The sequence below is a fragment of the Rhodnius prolixus genome, unplaced genomic scaffold (genome assembly GCF_049639745.1).
Source record: "Rhodnius prolixus isolate KJV_2025 unplaced genomic scaffold, Rpr scaffold_4, whole genome shotgun sequence".
Classification (NCBI taxonomy): domain Eukaryota; kingdom Metazoa; phylum Arthropoda; class Insecta; order Hemiptera; family Reduviidae; genus Rhodnius; species Rhodnius prolixus.
In genome coordinates, this window is record NW_027411614.1 from 34,158,600 (window position 1) to 34,179,176 (window position 20,577).

At 34.4% G+C, this 20,577-nt stretch overlaps 1 protein-coding gene across 2 annotated transcripts in view; it reads right to left on the reverse strand.

The window, feature by feature from the left end:
• Positions 1 to 20,577, reverse strand: part of LOC141456351 (uncharacterized) — a 339,891-nt gene that overhangs the window by 74,903 nt on the left and 244,411 nt on the right. For both annotated transcript variants that reach the window (XM_074132267.1, XM_074132268.1), the window contains exon 3: positions 7,017 to 7,137. In XM_074132267.1, the coding sequence (XP_073988368.1) occupies positions 7,017 to 7,137 (121 nt within the window). The remainder of the gene's footprint in view (positions 1 to 7,016; positions 7,138 to 20,577) is intronic.

Genomic DNA, 20,577 nt, shown 5'->3' on the forward strand with positions numbered 1-20,577 from the left:
GTGGCGCTATTAAAGAAGAAGAAAACACAAATGCTACTAAGGCCACCTAGAACATCGGAAACGGTGGAGATCCCGAGCTGACTGCCGTCAGGCTAAAGAAATTCTTGGCCTGTCAAAAATGGCTATAGTTGGTTTTAGCAGGTCCCGAATCCGCCAGTTGGTTGAGTGGACATGCGAATTTAGCGTATCATCTTTTCAAATGCGGCCTTACCCAGTCTCACCGATTCGCGCTGGCTGTGGTGAGTCCAATGAGACTGTGCGGCACTTTGTAGAGGTGTGCCCCGTTTATTCTAAAATTAGATTTCTCGTCTTCGGAAGGTCAAATGTTTCTCTACCGGAGATTGTAGCATTAACGAATTTTCTAGGTTTATTCAGTGCACTGGACGATTGAGTCGCCATGCTCCCTAGTGTCCTGTTGCTACTTTATTAGTTTATTGTATTGGCATCTGGCAACCTTTAGCCGGATTTGTTGTTTTAAAGCCGCGATATCTCTTATGAGATGAGTGGTGGGAGGGGAACAATGGGCATTTTGGATTGCCTGCGTTCCTTCCCCTTTTTGGTGGAACCGCCCTTTTAATACAATCTACAATCACCAAGGCCACCTAAGTTCAAGTAAAACAGGGAATGCAACTTGAAACTTTTAAGATTTAAGTTTGGTTAATTTTTTTGGTATTTTAATCATATATAAGACGTTGTCTTTTTCAGAATTGCCTCTCGTTGCTAGGTAATCAGATTTTAGAAAACTAAAGAGAAAAATACATAACTGCAGAGAACATCATTACATTCAGCAACATTTTTTTTTTGAGAAAATAGAAGATGAAATATCTTCTTATTTTGAAAAGGAGTGCGTTATTACAATCTGGATTTAGTAGAAAATAGAGTGCAGTGACGTTAGGCGTGTAAGATGAGACGAGATAGAAGTAATGCTGTGGGAAGGGGGGTAACTCAATTCGGCCAGTAATGCCGGGTATGTAAGTAGAAGTAAGTCTGCCGAAGAGAAGGAGAGATTGTCTAGAGTCTAGGTTGTGTGGCTGGAGGCAATGAAGGAAGGAGATGAAGGGGAAGAACCAACAGTAGCAAACTTATTTGGGGACAGTCGGCGGGTTGTGCAATTTGTCCGGTAAGAGCGGAAATAGGGGTCCTACTATTGGCGGCAGGCGGCTGTAGTTTACTTTATTTTTGTACAACCTTCTTCTCCTGGCCAAAACCACCCAGGCTGCGTTGCACGTACCCAGTAGACGTCTGGGTTATCTAAAGCCTCACAAATAACAGAGAAGCTACCACACCCTTCGCCTTTGGGGCGGTGACAAGGCAACACAGTATCCTGGACTTAATCAAGACGTTAGGGCAAGGGGCACAGTTGGGGGAGGTCACCTGATGAATGCCTTCTTACTCACACTACCAAAACTCTGGGTGCCAGCACCCCTTTGTACTTGGTGCTAAATTTCCTGCAACTCCCAGGCCTCTGTACACCCTATATTAGCTCCCACTTCATTACACTCGCTACATTACTATACAAGGCCTTACAATTTTCTAAAGCTAATATCAAACTTAGTCTCCGGGCCCTTATTTTCTTTGCACAATTTGTTACTCGAATAGTTTAACAAACGTTTCGCAGTTCTGTGCATATAAAAACTTTTAATTTTATCGAAAGTAAATTATTTTAATTTCTCAACTTTGTCGATAAATTTCAAACTTAATGTACTAGTTAAAAATCCTATCAAAGATAATGAAAATTCTTAGGATAAAAAAAATACTTTAGGGTCTCGAAAGAAAATTATTCATTCCCCTAAAGGGCAAACATGAAGCCCAGTTTAGAGAATTTATTCTTCTATAGCAACTTAGAAAATGCGAGGCACTTAGTTAACAGAGCAATTTTTATTAACTAAAAACCACTAAACTTTATCAGTTTTGGTTCCACATTGTATCCTTGTTTATTTCTACAATAATTTGAAAAAGTGTGTCCAAGTAAATTCAATTAAGAGATGGAATCGTTGCTTTTTAATGGTGTAAACTGTTAATTTACATAACAGTAACGAGGACTAAAAGAGAAGCTAAGTCAGAGATGAAAGAAAATCATATTACAATTGAAAATGGAGATTTTCTGCAAATAAGTATTTTACTTTTCTTTCACTGACTACAGATAAGCTTAGAATCCTAGGGATTGGTTGTTTTTCTCATTCTGGAGCAAATTTAACCTTTCTGTTGATGCAACGAAATGCAGATACGAACGCCAGCAAGCAGCAATGAAAACTTTCAAAGGAAATGCAGTAGCGAGAATTGTATTAGTTACTGCACAAATTGCACAATAAATGAACGCATGACAAAAAAAGAAGCTTATAGACAAAAAATTTCACCACCTTGCATTTCATGCAAAATGGCTATGTACTAACATTTAAATTCAATCCTTCGTAGATTTTCTAGGAAGAGAATGAATTTTTATTCTTTCGAAAAAATGCTGTAACATCCACTGTAGCAATCAAATGAAAAAGGAAAAACCTGTCAATACCAAATTTCCCCTTCAACTGTTTGTTCAAGAACACAGCGAGATGTATTGTCTATAAAAACTAACGCAAAATTATACAACAGGATATATTTTTACTTGGCTGACATTGTTTGTTCGGCGTTTTTGTTTCTTGTCACTTGGCTTTCAGTGACACCTCTGAGTGCGTGTTTGAAAACTTTCGGGGCAAAGCGACTAAAATTGGTTTAAAAAAACAAAAATAAAAAACAAATAAAGGACACTCATATTCCAAAGTCGGGCAACACCAGCTAGTTGTTATACATTCAGCAAGTTATTGCCTATTCATTTTTAGACGATACCTCATTCCACACCACAAACTATTTTAAACATGTCAACATATTCACTGAATCTATTTTCACAATTTCTAAATAAAATGCAAAAACAACAAAGGTTTCCATTTAAAACAACTTTAATAATAATTCTCATAACATTGAAAATGTACATTAAATATTCAGCATAAAAAGGAACATTTGATAAGGGAACAAGCTTCACAGAATCCAGGCAGTGTGATTAATAATAACCTAAGAAATTAGTAAAGGAAGTGGTGGTAACGTGGAACCCTGCTGGTATTATGGAACCCAATAATATTTTGGCAGCAAGTGATCGCATGTTAACAGTATCCGGCACAAACTGTAGCTAGATAAAGGTAGTGTGCAAAACAGGTGGTTGGTTCAATTGCTACGGTATGTTCATTTTGAAATTTTCAATTTTGTTTTCCTCGATTCTTGAAAACTTTAAGAAGGCAAGTTCAAACTGTTAGTTTTGTTTTGTTATCAAAATAGTGGTGGTTATCCGCACTATACGAGGGTCGTTTGAAAAGTCCGTGCAAAGTCAGAGAGATAGCACCACTGGCGCGTATCGAGGTTATGTTTAGTTAGTAGCATCTCTTGGAAGAACACACACCAAGTTTCAGCCAGATCGGTCTATTTCTTTGTGTTTGGCATTCGTTTGAATCGAGGAAGTCGAGTGATTTTCAAAAAAATGGACGAAAAAGAATTTCGTGTGTTGATTAAACACTACTTTATGAAAGGCAAAACGCCTCAGGAGACTAAAGAGAAGCTTGATAAACATTATGGTGACTCTGCACCTTCGATTAGAACAGTTTATAAGTGGTTTCAAAATTTTCGGAGTGGCCATTTGGGCACAAGTGACGCTGAACGTTCTGGACGCCCTGTTGAGGTTACTACTCCAGAAATCATTGATAAAATCCATGATATGGTGATGGATGACAGAAGAGTGAAGGTGCGTGAGATTGCTAGTGCTGTGGGCATCTCGAATGAACGGGTACATAATATTTTGCATCAACATTTGGACATGACAAAGCTATCCGCAAGATGGGTGCCGCGATTGCTCACGCTTGACCAAAAACGAAATCGTGTGAAGAGTTGCAAGGACGGTTTGCAGCTGTTCCAGAAGAATCCGCAGGACTTTAAGCGTCGTTACGTCACTGTGGATGAAACATGGATACATCACTACACTCCTGAGACCAAAGAACAATCTAAACAATGGGTTACCAAGGGGGAATCTGCGCCAAAAAAGGCGAAGACCGTTCCTTCGGCCGGAAAGATTGTGGCGACTGTCTTTTGGGATTCGCAAGGAATAATCCTCATCGACTATTACAGGTGCATATTATTCATCATTATTGGACTGTTTGAAAACCGAGCTGCAAGAAAAACGCCCACGATTGGCCCACAAAAAAGTCCTTTTCCATCACGGCAACGCACCAGCTCACACCTCAGCAGTTGTGGTCGCAAAATTAAGTAGTTTTTATTTTTGCACGGACTTTTCAAACGACCCTCGTATATTGGTTCAAAGGGATGTTTTGCAGCGATTTTCTTTTGTGAATCAGTTCTTATATTTTCCAATTTTTTTTGGTGACACATCAAATCCAAGGTAGCGATGCTTACAATATGGAACCCTGTTCCACACTCACAGTAGAAAAATTTTCATGGGGTTCCATTTTGCAAGCATTTCAAGCAAATCATTTATATATCTGCGGAAAAAGAAAGAAAAATAATCTAAAATGGGGCTAAAAAAAAAGCTGCAGAAATATTCATTGTACCTAAACCCACTCTACGGCGCCTAGCAATAAAAATACTAAGGTGTTCCATATTACCTGCACCTCAAGTCAGAGGCACCACTTTCCACTTTTTCCATAATATTGAATGATGCTCGTCTGGTGGTTGGAGGAGAGTAAATTTGAAAACAATAGTGCAAGACTAATATATAAAGCTAATAATTACCAGGGAAAGCAATACAATTTTTTGGAAAGTCTAGCATTGGTAAGTCAAAACCAAAGAAGGGTTCCATATTACCACCACTTCCTCTACTATTTGATTCAAAGTTTCCACTAATTCACAATTCTTACTCTTATTTTTTTGTATAACTTTTTAATTTGTCTGTACCATTGAATCGGACATTTTATTTTGTTTTAATCGACATATTATTTTATTTATTGAAAAATTTCACTTACAAGACTATTGGAATTCCTTAATATCCTATAACCTTTCAATTTATGTGCACTTTTAAAATTGAGCATAAAAAATTCCATTGGGAACCAAAACACCTATTGTCTCTACTGCAGAGGGAAAAACAAGTATGACTGAACTGTAACTCGATGAAAAATTGTCCTTTTCGGTATGATTAACCCTGGATTCCAAATAACAATTTCACTAAAACGACGAAGATTTCATTGAACAGAATTCACTTTAAAAGAATACAAAACATTATATGCAATAGAGAATCTGCAATAAATGCGGCCAAAATCTAGCAAAGTTTAACTGGGATGTGAAAGAATATTTAAGAAAATAATAAAAATTCACAGACTTAACAACAGAGTCTAATGTTGTTGGAAATAGATTCTGAGTTTAATGTGTTGAAGAAACCTCGAATATCATGCAAAATTATGCTCTTTCAAATTATCCTAATATGCTACCCATGCTCTTAGTTATTAATCTCTAGGGCCAGATGCTAAGAACATTTTAAAAATCAAATTTTTGTATTTACTACAACACCTGCCAGCCAAAAACAGGTAAAATGAATAAGTAAATTCAACAAAAAGGAAGAAAATAAAAAACGAAATCCTCTTCAACTCCGATTTACCCTGTTAAGCGCATTTGACGAGTATACACGTCAAACCAATCTCTACTACTGTGCGTTCGACGTGAATACTCGTGAAAAACAAAATTGCCATTAACTATAAAAACTCCAAATTTCAGTAAAATACCATAAGAATATTATTTGGTGGAATGTTTCCTTTGTCTTACCAATAGAACTGCTAAGTATCTTATACAGAGGGGGAAGTCAGTCAAGTGGTTAGTACATGTTTGGTCTCCGCATTAGAGATTGGGAATTACGCACACAAATAGAAGCTCTCAACCCTTGTGCAATGCCGTTTTTACCTTAGATAGAGATTCAGGACCTCAGAACGAGCATGATTTCATTTTGCACAGAATTTAAAGCTCTTTTCTTCCTTGTAAAAGCTCTTGCGTCTCTAGCTAACTAGGCAATGCATACGTGAAGCGGTGCAAGATTTTGAAATGCACAGAATGCTCTGTAATCTCAAGCTACAGAAATTGCAGAAAAAGTGCTTGCATTGACTATTACGACGTTCTAAACTTTTAGCCGTTTTGCCCTGCGTTCGACGTGTATACACGTCATTGTCTGATTTTAATTCCGCACACTGTGGGGGGGGGGGGTTAAAACTAAATTCCACGCTTAACTGGTTAAAGAAAGTAACAGTCCTTAAAACTGTAAACTAATTAAAAGGTTATAAAATAAAAAATATATCCATTTCTCTAAAGTATATTTTACTAAAATAGTTTCAATCTGCACATTAAAGTCGACTAAAATTGAATATTAGTCGATCTAATTAGACTGTCTGATCAAAGAATATACTTGAAACAACCTAACAATTAAAAACTTCTATCCATCGTGCTACAAGAAGAAGCCAATATCGAAGACGATGATTGAAAGATATTAATCTTGGTTTCAAAAATAAAAAGAATCTCACAATTTTCTTTAACGTTACTTGAGGCTATGGCCAAAAGAGCAGGTTTTTGAAAATATCTATATTTTCTCTATAGAGAACGCTCGCATTAGAGGTGCTTCAAATTTTGAAACGGCAAAGAAATTCTGTAATCTCCGTAATTTCCAGATTAAATAATTTTACTAAAATATAACTTAACAGCAGACAGCGTGCCACTGCAGTCCAATTCACTAAGGTACTGAATTTACGTTTAAAGACTACTGATATCAGAAACCGGCCAGATGAATAAGTAGCCTTCTTCCCTCACCAAAATACATCAATGTAGCTGCTAAATATACTTGTTTTAATTCCTAAAAATTATGAATATTTTATCGAATCCCTTTCTAAGCTACTAAGAAGCACGTTGCGGTCTGCTTACAGATTATAAGTTCATTGACATCACAATCGAAGCATTTGCTTCATAAAATTAAATATATTAATATTAATTATAAGTATAATACATGCCTTTCGTGGGAGGATATGGTCATATTTGGCTCAGGATATACTCCTTCCGCTTTACATTTTAATGTTACTTGATCTACTTTTGGTGTTTTGACTTGAGTCAGTTCCATTGATCTCTCTCGAACTGTAAAGAAATACACAAATAATTAGTTACTAAATAATATCAGATAAATTATCAACATTATATCGGGAAATCAAGAAACAATGGTTACCTTCAGAATATAATACTTTATGCTATCAAATTTGACTTAACGACTAGCAGAGAGTTGTTGTTTAAAATAATAAAGTTCAAAACCGGAAGGTCTTATTGAAAAAATAATAACAATAAAGTCTTTAATTAAAAATAAAAAACAGATAATATACGAGGTGTGGCTATTAAATAAAGAGACTGATGCTGCTACAGAAGAACTATGCATGCGCCAAATCCTAACGACCGACAGCTGTGCAGCGTAAAGCCTTCTCTTTCGATTGCAGCGTCTCGTGTGTTGGTAGAGAAATCTGTCTGACCGGAACCGTCGTTTGTGTAAGAGGTGTTAGTTTCGTTTTGCTGAAAACATGATACTACACATGTAGTAGAGCAACGAATTGTCGTGAAATTTCACATGAAACTTGGTGAAACCGCTACTGAAACTTATCTTTTATTAAAAGAAGTTTATGGCAATGAATGTTTTTGAGTGATACAAGCGTTTCCAAGATGGCCGAGAAGACGTCGGAGTTGATGACCGCCCGGGTCGCGCTTCCACGTCAAAAACGGATGAAAATATGGATTATAATTAATCAACATTACTACCGTGAGGTGCTTGCTCAACTCCGTGAAAGAGTAAGGAAAAAACGACCCGATTTGTGGAAGAACAAGTCATGGGTTCTCCAACAAGAGAACGCAACGGCTCAATCTGCAATGTCTGTCAAGACGTTTCTAGCCAAAAGTACAACATCCCAGTTTTAGGCCATTCGCCTTATTCGCCTGGCCTGGCCCCATGTGACTTTAGATCTGTTCCCCAAAGTCAAATCTGCATTAAAAGGAACATGATTTCAGTCCATTGAAGCTGTGAAAGAAAAAGCGGCACGCGTCATGCAGGAGCTCACAGAAAAAGAATTCCAGCACTGTTTCGAACAATGGTAAATTCGCATGGAGCGTTGTAGAGATAGGGAAGGGGTGTATATTGAAGGTGATAATAACTAAATATGTATAAATTTAAAATAAAATGTTTTACAGCAACAGTCTCGTTATTTAACAGCCACACCTCGTTTATACTTCTTTAAATGAAACGAAAACTGTTCACAAGATCAATAAAGACCATCTGTGCTGCCTCCACCTTCTAAAGATATGTTATTGTGCTCTCAAATGTATGACTATCTGGAACGAATTTTTCTTGAAATAGGCATTATTTAATAAGCGGTTTCCATTTTGGTTACCTACTTAAATATACAATTAATTTATAGACACGGCACAAATTCATCAACATCAAGAAAGATGGCTTCATAGTGTTCTTAGTGACGACTGGAGAGTGGGGAGACACTATTTCCTTTCAACGATTACAATGGTCACATAGAAACGTCCCTGCCATCTATGGAGGATTCTTCTTACTAATGAATTTCATAAAAATGTACCAATTCTATTTTAATTTTGTGAACCCATTTTAGTCTCCATTCTCAAAAGTGAATTCGTTGAACTTCTTCATTGAACTTAATTGATTTAGTACCATTCCAAACTAAATCCAGAACAACTTGTTTGTTGTTGGATTTGTTACCCTTTAATCAAAATGATGGTTTTAAGCGAGAATAGAAAGTAGTTTAAGACCGAGTTATTTATACCATGGGTCGGCAACCCGCGACTCTTTTATCCAAATTGTGTGGCTCTTCAGCCTGCCCAAAATATATTGTATATTTTAATTTTATTGAAACGAATGAAAATTCCATTTATTAAAAAGGTAATTTTTCAAAAATAATTTTAAATGTGATAGGTTCGAAATTGAATAGAATTATACAATATCAAAATAAAGTACTTGATTTATATTGTAAGACTGCCGCCTTTTCATTCGTTAAGTTATTATTTATTTGTTTATTTACTTTGCAGTATATAATAATAAATATATAAAACATTTAAATGTTATTGAATATCATAAAATAATAATTTGCGAATACAAATGAACTACAGAGTTTTCTATGCTATCATCCTTGCGGCTCTTAGTAACATTTATTAAAATTATTAAAGGAGAAATGGCTCTCTACTTGAAATAGGTTGCCGACCCTTGATTTATACTAACTATTTCAATTTCTTCATCATACGCCATTTTTTTTGGATCTATTCTTTTACAAAATACTATATTATTTTTGGTTTTTATGATAAATCTTTAAATCTCTAAAAATTTATCTTTGTATTTCGAATTGATTTAAAGAATTTTTACATTTTATCTTTACATGACTTAAGATTATTCTTCGATTCTGCTGCTGAATAATCACAAAGGGCCGGGTGACCTATTTTATAATAATATTGCTCAATTCCTAATTTTAAAAAGAACCAAAATCATGAGAGCAGATTTGAGATCGATCAACGATACATTCAATTTAATTATATTATATATTCACTGAGACGAGTTGTACAAAACCCTTCAGACAGAATTCAAGAACGTTTGTGTAGATATTTAGGCATCTTTACTGACAATTGCGTAAAAATGTTTAATGCGTCAGATGGCACTTCTAATTATATGGAATAAGTAATACTTGAGGCATTAATGACATTTAATGCAGTTTTAAAACCTTTTCTCCTTTAAGTATGTTATTACTACAAGTGGGGGGTTCAATTCATATCAAATGACCAAATAAAGTATGTTATACACCAAAGCAAGCCAGATCTGCGTGCTTCATCAATTCATTCAACAATAACATTTAAAGATAAATATAAGAATTAATTTGATATGTACAATGGAGTGTTATACAATAAGCACTGGACTTATGAATTTTAAGTTCAGGTAAAAATGGCCACAGATAATATACTCTTCTTTTTTGTGTAAACTTACTCTTAAAATTAGGCGTTTCTAAATAACAGGGCTCTTCAAAGAAAAACACATGTCCACAAAGAATTTAAAAATAAAAATTAAAACTTGGCATGCGATGTGGTTTTATGCACAAATATCTCTTGTTATTTTAGCACTAAACAATTCCCTGGTGAAAATGTTTTTCATTCTTTACTTCTAAGAAATGTAACCATAGGATATAAAAAGGAGTCATGGCAGGGTCGATCGCCCACCATCCAAACGAGGCTAAAGCCTATTTTAATTATATTTTGATGAAAATAAAGTGAAAAGTATACTTTTAAATTTAAGTTAGTTTTATTTTTTTTATTTTTAAATCTTTTATTGTAATTTACCACTGCATATTTTTAATTTAAAAGAAAAAACTCGTAACAATAAAAATAAATGAATTAGGTAAAATTATATTTTGGTTGAAACAGGCTGCAAGGAATTCTGCTAAAATTTAAATAAAATTATAAACGACAAACTCCACCACCTGTCTTCTTACATCAAACACCTATCCCACCAGCCGACCATAGGCGGTACCTTGGAATGTACCTAGACAAGAGACTTGCCTGGAACCCCCATACGAGACTTAAACGTACCAAACTAAACAAACGATACAAACTTCTAGCCAGACTACTTGGCAAACGCTCAAAACTCTCACTACAGAACAAACGACGACTCTATACAGCTCTTCTCACCACCAATATGGACTTACGGACTCGAACTTTACGGAACAGCTAAAAAATCCAACATCAATAGACAACAAACACTCCAATCCAAAATACTCCGCCGCATAGTAGACGCTCCATTCTATGTTAACAACCACACAATCCATACAGATCTCCAAATTCCACTCATCTCCGAACTTGCCAAAATTCGATATAACTATTTTCATCAAAAACTCTCATTTCATCCTAACCCTTTAGCTGCACACTTGTCTTCAATTACGCTACCCTCTAATCCTCGAAGATGACTGAGGCGCCGTTGGCCCCATGACCAACTGGGTGACTAATGGCGGCCATCACTGGATGACCGAAATTCACGCCTATTTATATACATTCATCACATTTACTTATTGTACCCTGTAGGCAGAGTTGGGCAAAAATTTAATCAATTAAAAAACAATTGAATTAAACCGAAATTTAATTTTAATCATGATTAAAATTAAAAAATTTAATCGGCCAAAATTAGTTAATTAAAATTAAATTCACTTTTAATTTAATCGGAATTTAATCAATTAAAATTTTTAATCATAACTAAAAATTAAGATTAAAACTAAAATTAAATAATCATAATTTTAATTGATTGAATTAAATTCCAAATTTAGTTTTAATCACTTTAGACGATAAAATTTTTTAATTTAATCAAAATTTAAGAGATTAAATTTATAAAACCAAACATTGCCAATGGTTAAACCAGAATCGGACCAATGCATCTTTATTCCGCCTAGCTGGTGCCTCTACTCTATCAATATTATCACCTTTTCCAAAATTGGCACCTTCATTGTACCAGTCTGGTGTCTCACCTGCACCATGTTGGTGACTCTCAAGACTTACATAGGACCACCTTACACTCACATTTAACCATGTTGGCGACTCAATAGACATAGATAGGACCACCTTACACTCACATTTAACCATGTTTACCACTCAATACACTTATATAGGACCACCTTATTCGCACATTTAACCATGTTTACCACTCACTATACTTAGATAGGACCACCTTACACTCACATTTAACCATGTTTTTGTGCACACATCTAAAAAGGTAGAAGATATAAAGGGTTGAAAATTTTTTGGGTCATGAAATTCTGTAAAATTATGGCCGCTCTATATCTCCCACTGTGAAGCACGTATTGATATGAAATTTTGTTCTCTTATACACTTTGTTTTTCTCAATTATAAACTATAGTTATTTTGTACACAGATCTAAGAAGGTAGAAGATATAAAGGGTTCAAAATTTTTTGGGTCATGAAATTCTGTAAAATTATGGCCGTTCTATATCTCCCACTGTGAACCACGTATTCGTATGAAATTTTGTTCTCTTATACACTTTGTTTTTCTCAATTATAAACTATAGTTATTTTGTGCACAGATCTAAAAAGGTAGAAGATATAAAGGGTTCAAAATTTTTTGGGTCATGAAATTCTGTAAAATTATGACCGTTCTATATCTCCCACTGTGAACCACGTATTAATATGGAATTTTTTTCTCTTAGACACTTTGTTTTTCTCAATCATAAACTATATTTATTTTGTGCACAGATCTAAAAAGGTAGAAGATATAAAGGGTTCAAAATTTTTTGGGTCATGAAATTCTGTAAAATTATGGCCGTTCTATATCTCCCACTGTGAACCACGTATTCGTATGAAATTTTGTTCTCTTATACACTTTGTTTTTCTCAATTATAAACTATAGTTATTATGTGCACACATCTAAAAAGGTAGAAGATATAAAAGGTTGAAAATTTTTTGGGTCATGAAATTCTGTAAAATTATGGCCGCTCTATATCTCCCACTGTGAAGCACGTATTGATATGAAATTTTGTTCTCTTATACACTTTGTTTTTCTCAATTATAAACTATAGTTATTTTGTGCACACATCTAAAAAGGTAGAAGATATAAAGGGTTGAAAATTTTTTGGGTCATGAAATTCTGTAAAATTATGGCCGCTCTATATCTCCCACTGTGAAGCACGTATTGATATGAAATTTTGTTCTCTTATACACTTTGTTTTTCTCAATTATAAACTATAGTTATTTTGTACACAGATCTAAAAAGGTAGAAGATATAAAGGGTTCAAAATTTTTTGGGTCATGAAATTCTGTAAAATTATGGCCACTCTATATCTCCCACTGTGAACCACGTATTGATATGGAATTTTGTTCTCTTATACTCTTTGTTTTTCTCAATTATAAACTATAGTTATTTGTGCACAGATCATAAAAAGGTAGAAGATATAAAGGGTTGAAAATTTTTTGGGTCATGAAATTCTGTAAAATTATGGCCGTTCTATATCTCCCGCTGTGAACCACGTATTCGTATGAAATTTTGTTCTCTTATACACTTTGTTTTTCTCAATTATAAACTATAGTTATTATGTGCACCGATCTAAAAAGGTAGAAGATATAAAGGGTTGAAAATTTTTTGGGTCATGAAATTCTGTAAAATTATGGCCGTTCTATATCTCCAACTGTGAACCACGTATTCGTATGAAATTTTGTTCTCTTTGTTTTTCTCAATTATAAACTATAGTTATTTTGTACACAGATCTAAAAAGGTAGAAAATATAAAGGGTTGAAAATTTTTGGGTCATGAAATTCTGTAAAATCATGGCCACTCTATATTTCCCACTGTGAAGCACGTATTGATATGGAATTTTGTTCTCTTATACACTTTGTTTTTCTCAATTATAAACTATAGTTATTTGTGCACAGATCTAAAAAGGTAGAAGATATAAAGGGTTCAAAATTTTTTGGGTCATGAAATTCTGTAAAATTATGGCCGCTCTATATCTCCCACTGTGAAGCACGTATTGATATGAAATTTTGTTCTCTTATACACTTTGTTTTTCTCAATTATAAACTATAGTTATTTTGTGCACACATCTAAAAAGGTAGAAGATATAAAGGGTTGAAAATTTTTTGGGTCATGAAATTCTGTAAAATTATGGCCGCACTATATCTCCCACTGTGAACCACGTATTGGTATGAAATTTTGTTCTCTTATAGACTTTGTTATTCTCAATTATAAACTATAGTTATTTTGTGCACACATCTAAAAAGGTAGAAGATATAAAGGGTTGAAAATTTTTTGGGTCATGAAATTCTGTAAAATTATGTCCGCTCTATATCTCCCAGTGTGAAGCACGTATTGATATGAAATTTTGTTCTCTTATACACTTTGTTTTTCTCAATTATAAACTATAGTTATTTTGTACACAGATCTAAAAAGGTAGAAGATATAAAGGGTTCAAAATTTTTTGGGTCATGAAATTCTGTAAAATTATGGCCGTTCTATATCTCCCACTGTGAACCACGTATTCGTATGAAATTTTGTTCTCTTATACACTTTGTTTTTCTCAATTATAAACTATAGTTATTTTGTGCACAGATCTAAAAAGGTAGAAGATATAAAGGGTTCAAAATTTTTTGGGTCATGAAATTCTGTAAAATTATGGCCGCACTATATCTCCCACTGTGAAGCACGTATTGATATGAAATTTTGTTCTCTTATACAATTTGTTTTTCTCAATTATAAACTATAGTTATTTGTGCACAGATCTAAAAAGGTAGAAGATATAAAGGGTTCAAAATTTTTTGGGTCATGAAATTCTGTAAAATTATGGCCGCTCTATATCTCCCACTGTGAACCACGTATTCGTATGAAATTTTGTTCTCTTATACACTTTGTTTTTCTCAATTATAAACTATAGTTATTTGTGCACAGATCTAAAAAGGTAGAAGATATAAAGGGTTCAAAATTTTTCGGGTCATGAAATTCTGTAAAATTATGGCCGCTCTATATCTCCCACTGTGAAGCACGTATTGATATGAAATTTTGTTCTCTTATACACTTCGTTTTTCTCAATTATAATCTATAGTTATTTTGTGCACACATCTAAAACGGTAGAAGATATAAAGGGTTGAAAATTTTTTGGGTCATGAAATTCTGTAAAATTATGGCCGCTCTATATCTCCCACTGTGAAGCACGTATTGATATGAAATTTTGTTCTCTTATACACTTTGTTTTTCTCAATTATAAACTATAGTTATTTTGTGCACACATCTAAAAAGGTAGAAGATATAAAGGGTTGAAAATTTTTTGGGTCATGAAATTCTGTAAAATTATGGCCGCTCTATATCTCCCACTGTGAAGCACGTATTGATATGAAATTTTGTTCTCTTATACACTTTGTTTTTCTCAATTATAAACTATAGTTATTTTGTACACAGATCTAATAAGGTAGAAGATATAAAGGGTTCAAAATTTTTTGGGTCATGAAATTCTGTAAAATTATGGCCGTTCTATATCTCCCACTGTGAACCACGTATTCGTATGAAATTTTGTTCTCTTATACACTTTGTTTTTCTCAATTATAAACTATAGTTATTTTGTGCACAGTTCTAAAAAGGTAGAAGATATAAAGGGTTGAACATTTTTTGGGTCATGAAATTCTGTAAAATTATGGCCGTTCTATATCTCCCACTGTGAACCACGTATTCGTATGAAATTTTGTTCTCTCATACACTTTGTTTTTGTCAATTATAAACTATAGTTATTATGTGCACAGATCTAAAAAGGTAGAAGATATAAAGGGTTGAAAATTTTTTGGGTCATGAAATTCTGTAAAATTATGGCCGCTCTATATCTCCCACTGTGAAGCACGTATTGATATGAAATTTTGTTCTCTTATACACTTTGTTTTTCTCAATTATAAACTATAGTTATTTTGTACACAGATCTAAGAAGGTAGAAGATATAAAGGGTTTAAAATTTTTTGGGTCATGAAATTCTGTAAAATTATGGCCGTTCTATATCTCCCACTGTGTACCACGTATTCGTATGAAATTTTGTTCTCTTATTCACTTTGTTTTTCTCAATTATAAACTATAGTTATTTTGTGCACAGATCTAAAAAGGTAGAAGATATAAAGGGTTGAAAATTTTTTGGGTCATGAAATTCTGTAAAATTATAGCCGTTCTATATCTCGCACTGTGAACCACGTATTAATATGGAATTTTTTTCTCTTAGACACTTTGTTTTTCTCAATCATAAACTATATTTATTTTGTGCACAGATCTAAAAAGGTAGAAGATATAAAGCAGTGGTTCTTAACTGGTGTTCCGCGAATATGGTCTAAGTGTTCCGCGAAATTTCAATTTTAAGTGTATTGAAATTTAGAAACTTAGGAAAGGTACGAAAACAAAAAATTGTTTCTTTTTTTTTAATTTGAATTTAATTTTGTTCTTGCTAAATACCGAATTTCAAATTATTTAATGTTAGTGTTCCGTGAGAAAAATATATACATATAATTGTGTTCCGCGTCTATGAAAAGGTTAAGAACTACTGGTCTAGAGACTCGTGAAGAAGTGCAAGTCTTCAAAAATTAACCGAAAAGCATTTATCGAAGACGCTTAGAAAAAGGGCCTCGCCAAAACGTGGTTTGAACCATTGGTTGAAAAGTCATAAAGCCATAAAAGTGGATGATTAAATTAGTTTGATTAACGATTGAAATTGAACTAATTCGGTGATTAAAATTAAAGTTCAATTAATTTCTCAGATTTAATCATAATTTTTTTAGTTTGATTAACGATTAAATATGAAATTTAATTGATTAAATAATTGTCATATGATTAAAATTTCGATTAAATTCGCTGATTAAATTCTGATTAAAATTAAAAATAAATTTAATCAATTACCTAAATTTAGAATTTAATTTTTTTTTTAATCAGTGCCCAACTCTGCGTGTAGGTACAGGTGTAAATTTCAATAAAAGGATATTAAAAAAAAAAAAAAATTATTGTGCTAACAATAACAATAATATTCATCATCCTCGAGATTAACGCTGGCTCGAGGCCTGTCCCAAAGTTTATCAGCTCACTCAAGTTGGCTCTTAAAGCTCGGCGTCATCTGCCTTGCTGAAAGCGAGCGATCTTAACCCGGCCACGCGGTACTGCATACTCCACCCGGACCTGGTTTAAATTTGGTTCCAATAAAACTGGAGATCAGGAATCCCTGATTGACGTATCCGGTGCAGGATGCAGCCAATCAAGCCGCGCATATAACGGAAAAAATAAATAAATGTACTGAAATCGATGAGACTTCGGTGTAGAGATGGTGCTTCTCATGAAGTCTTTTTCTATTTTAAGCGTATGTACTTTTAAAAGAAGATTCTCTATCCCAATACGTGAATTCTACGCTCATGAAATATCTATAAAGAATTTGGAATATTTTTAACAATAAAGGCTTGATAACAAATGATAAGAACATAATATTCACCTAACTCTTTTATAGATAAGAACAGCGTGTTGTCGGAGGCATTTTATTATCAGCACTTCTCTCTTTTTATGATATTATGGCACTTCCGGAGTTTGTTCTAACCACAGAAAGGAAGTTTAACAAAAAATAAAAATAAAAGTAAAAAAAACGAGAAAAGTATTCCAGCATAAAGTTATATAAAGTGGAGGAAAGAGTAGTTCTGGGTACATTGTGAGTGCAGGACCCAGGAGGAAGTGGAAAGGATGATAAGACTCTACGTACAAAGGGAGGATAGTGTGTTAGTTGTAAAATGTTTTAAGTGGCTATTACCTCTCTCTGTGTGTGAGTGTTTGAGCTTGGAGGCGGAATTGCGACCAGTTTTCACCTTAACTCGCCCCTCCGTGCCATACACCTGAGCTGTTCTTTTAAAGCACAGGCAATGTTGGAAGAGGACCTCATATTGGAGGCTAGATGGGCAAACACACACGCCCGGCTAGTGAAGAGTTTGAACAGAATGGAGTCGGAGGACGACGACTTACTTTAGCGCGCCTCCACACTACTTTTCTTCCTTCACCGCCTCTAAACTCAGTTCTTCTTTCACAGTAATAAGCTCTCAAAATAGTCTTTGACTGTTCTCTCACAACATGTCGACCGTCTTATCGTAATATTATACTCGTATATACAAGATTTCAGTGTTATGTTTGCACAAATACAAGGCATATATGTATACTCAAAACACCTGTTATCTGCTAACCGCAAAATTGCATTAAGTGCAGTCTCCATAAAAAAGTAAAGTAAAGTAATTGCTTATTTTTTCAGGAGGGCTTTACGTCCAACTACCAATTAGGTGTCGTGGACGGAGGCGATTAGCATACATACTTTTCTGTAAATTTATTTTATTAAGCATTAAATAAAATCTTAGACCTTAGACCGGGAATCGAACCCAGTACCACAATACGTATTAGCTTTACAGGTCTCTCCTCTAACCGCTCGGCTACCGTGGCTCCTAAGTCTCCATTAAAAAACACAAAAAACACACAGCAAATCTGCTGTGTTCACTTACATGACCTTCTGTTACAACTCTCTTAGTTCTAACTTACCAATTTTCTTCAAGCTTAGAACTTTTAAGCTACAACTAATTCACATCATTTTAAAAGAAATCTACTCACCCATTCTTACAAGAAGTCTTAAACCAATTTTCGACCAAAACGTTTCTGGATTTACGTGATTTTAATCACTATACGAAGTTTAAATAAAATGGAGAAAATAAAATCCAGTTTGCGAGAAAATTTTAGAATATATAAAATTCTAATCGGTAAAGCGGCCATTTATCAAAGAATCAGGGATGGCTGTATTTTATTAATATATTTGGTTTAAGTTTCTAGAATATAATATAATTTGTATTATAATTTTATACGTACACGCGTTTTGTGTGAACTTGCTGGGTTTTGAACCCTTATTGAGTTAACTAATAAAAGAAACGAGCAACCATCTCTCACCCAAAATGCTTCAATAAAAAAAAGAAACTGAATCTTTTTATGCAACAATCCCATTCAGTTTTATCGTCATTTTATACTTGTTGCCTACAAAAATACACAAACCTTAAATAAATCGAAACAGTATTAAATAGAAATGACGGCAATATATATATATTTTTTTAAATAAACATTTTACCGTCAAAACAATAATAAAGAATGGTTACGTAATGGCAGAGAAAAAGCCAAAGCCGATTTTAAGAAAGGCTCGCCAGTAACAGGGCGCATGCTGTTACATTTTACGATCCACTTTACTTGATTGCTACTTGATAGCACAACTATGTAATAAAACGCATTTTTACTGAGCACAGTAATAAAATTAAGGTATTAAAATTCATGCTGTTTAAAAATAATAAAATATTAGGCATGTATTTATTCAATTAATATTTAAAGGAATCCTTTCTCGCTCGAAAATCTTGTTATTTTTTATGTTACAAATAAATATAGCCGCATCAGAAAAGGTAAATCTGTAGTGAAACAAATATTCCCTAAGTGTAGAAGAGAGCCTTGATCATGAAAAAGCCAAAAATAAAAGATTATAAAAAGTGCCTACGGATAGCGTTCTTTGTCCGATGGAGAAATGAAGATACTTCGCAAGATACTTTAGGTTGGTCAAACTAACGTTGACGGAGGGTTTATGTATATAAATATAGTGCGCTACCAATCTGATATATCTCCAGAATTTCAAACAAATAGAGAACTAAGTTAAGGCAATTCTTTTGATAGCCTCATCCTTATTTAGCGTTAGTTAAGGTTGTCAGTGATTCTGGGATACATACGAGGGTCGTGTGAAAAGTCCGTGCAAAGTCAGAGAGATAGCACTACTGGCGCGTATCGAGGTTATGTTTAGTTAGTAGCATCTCTTGGAAGAACACACACCAAGTTTCAGCCAGATCGGTCTATTTCTTTGTGTTTGGCATTCGTTTGAATCGAGGAAGTCGAGTGATTTTCAAAAAATGGACGAAAAAGAATTTCGTGTGTTGATTAAACACTGCTTTATGAAAGGCAAAACGCCTCAGGAGACTAAAGAGAAGCTTGATAAACATTATGGTGACTCTGCACAAAAAAGTCCTTTTCCATCACGACAACGCACCAGCTCACACCTCAGCAGTTGTGGTCGCAAAATTAATGGAAATAGGTTCCAACTCGTTTCACATCCCCCCTATTCTCCAGACTTGGCTCCCTCGGACTACTATTTGTTCCCCAATATGAAGAAATGGCTGGCTGGAATAAGATTTTATTCAAACGAGGAGGTGATTGCAGAAACGAATGGCTATTTTTCAGACTTGGACAAATCCTATTATTCGGAAGGGATCAACAAACTAGAGCAGCGTTGGACGAAGTGTATAAGCCTAAAAGGAGACTATGTTGAAAAATAAAAAAGGTTTACCCCAAAAAATTAAGTAGTTTTTATTTTTGCACGGACTTTTCAAACGACCCTCGTACGTAAGCCTAGTATTCTGAACAAGTCTAATCAACTGCAAGCATATGCAGAAGGTTTGGACTTTAGAGCAAGAAGCAGCAGGCCATATTGCGCTACTATTAATGAAGAAAAAACAAAATATATGTAACTATGTTGAAGGTGGCAGCCAGTGGGTCCTCTGGAAGGAAAATGAAGATTTCTAGAGTACAGGAATTCCGCTTCATGGAGTCTAAAGTTAACTAACTCCCCAATAATATCTCTCAGGTGATCGGCAACAGAATTATGGTGCCAATATAGCCAATGTTTTGGCTAAATATTTTTTTTGTCTGCGTTTATTGTGCTACAATCAGCGCGTTAGCGCTATAGGTAACAATGATTCAATAGAGTGATAAATGATAAGGTAACGAGTGGAGAAGTTACCCCAGTGGTAACACTCCAAAACATTATATGGTTAGTCACTCTCTTCACTTGAGTGGAGATCACGAGGCCACTGCTTTTTAAGACGTCTTGTCGGGTTGTCAGGAAGAGTTCCAGAAGAAAGATTTTGAGCTAGAGGATTTATATGAGATTGCAGGCTGAAGTGGAGTTTTCTGTATAGTGT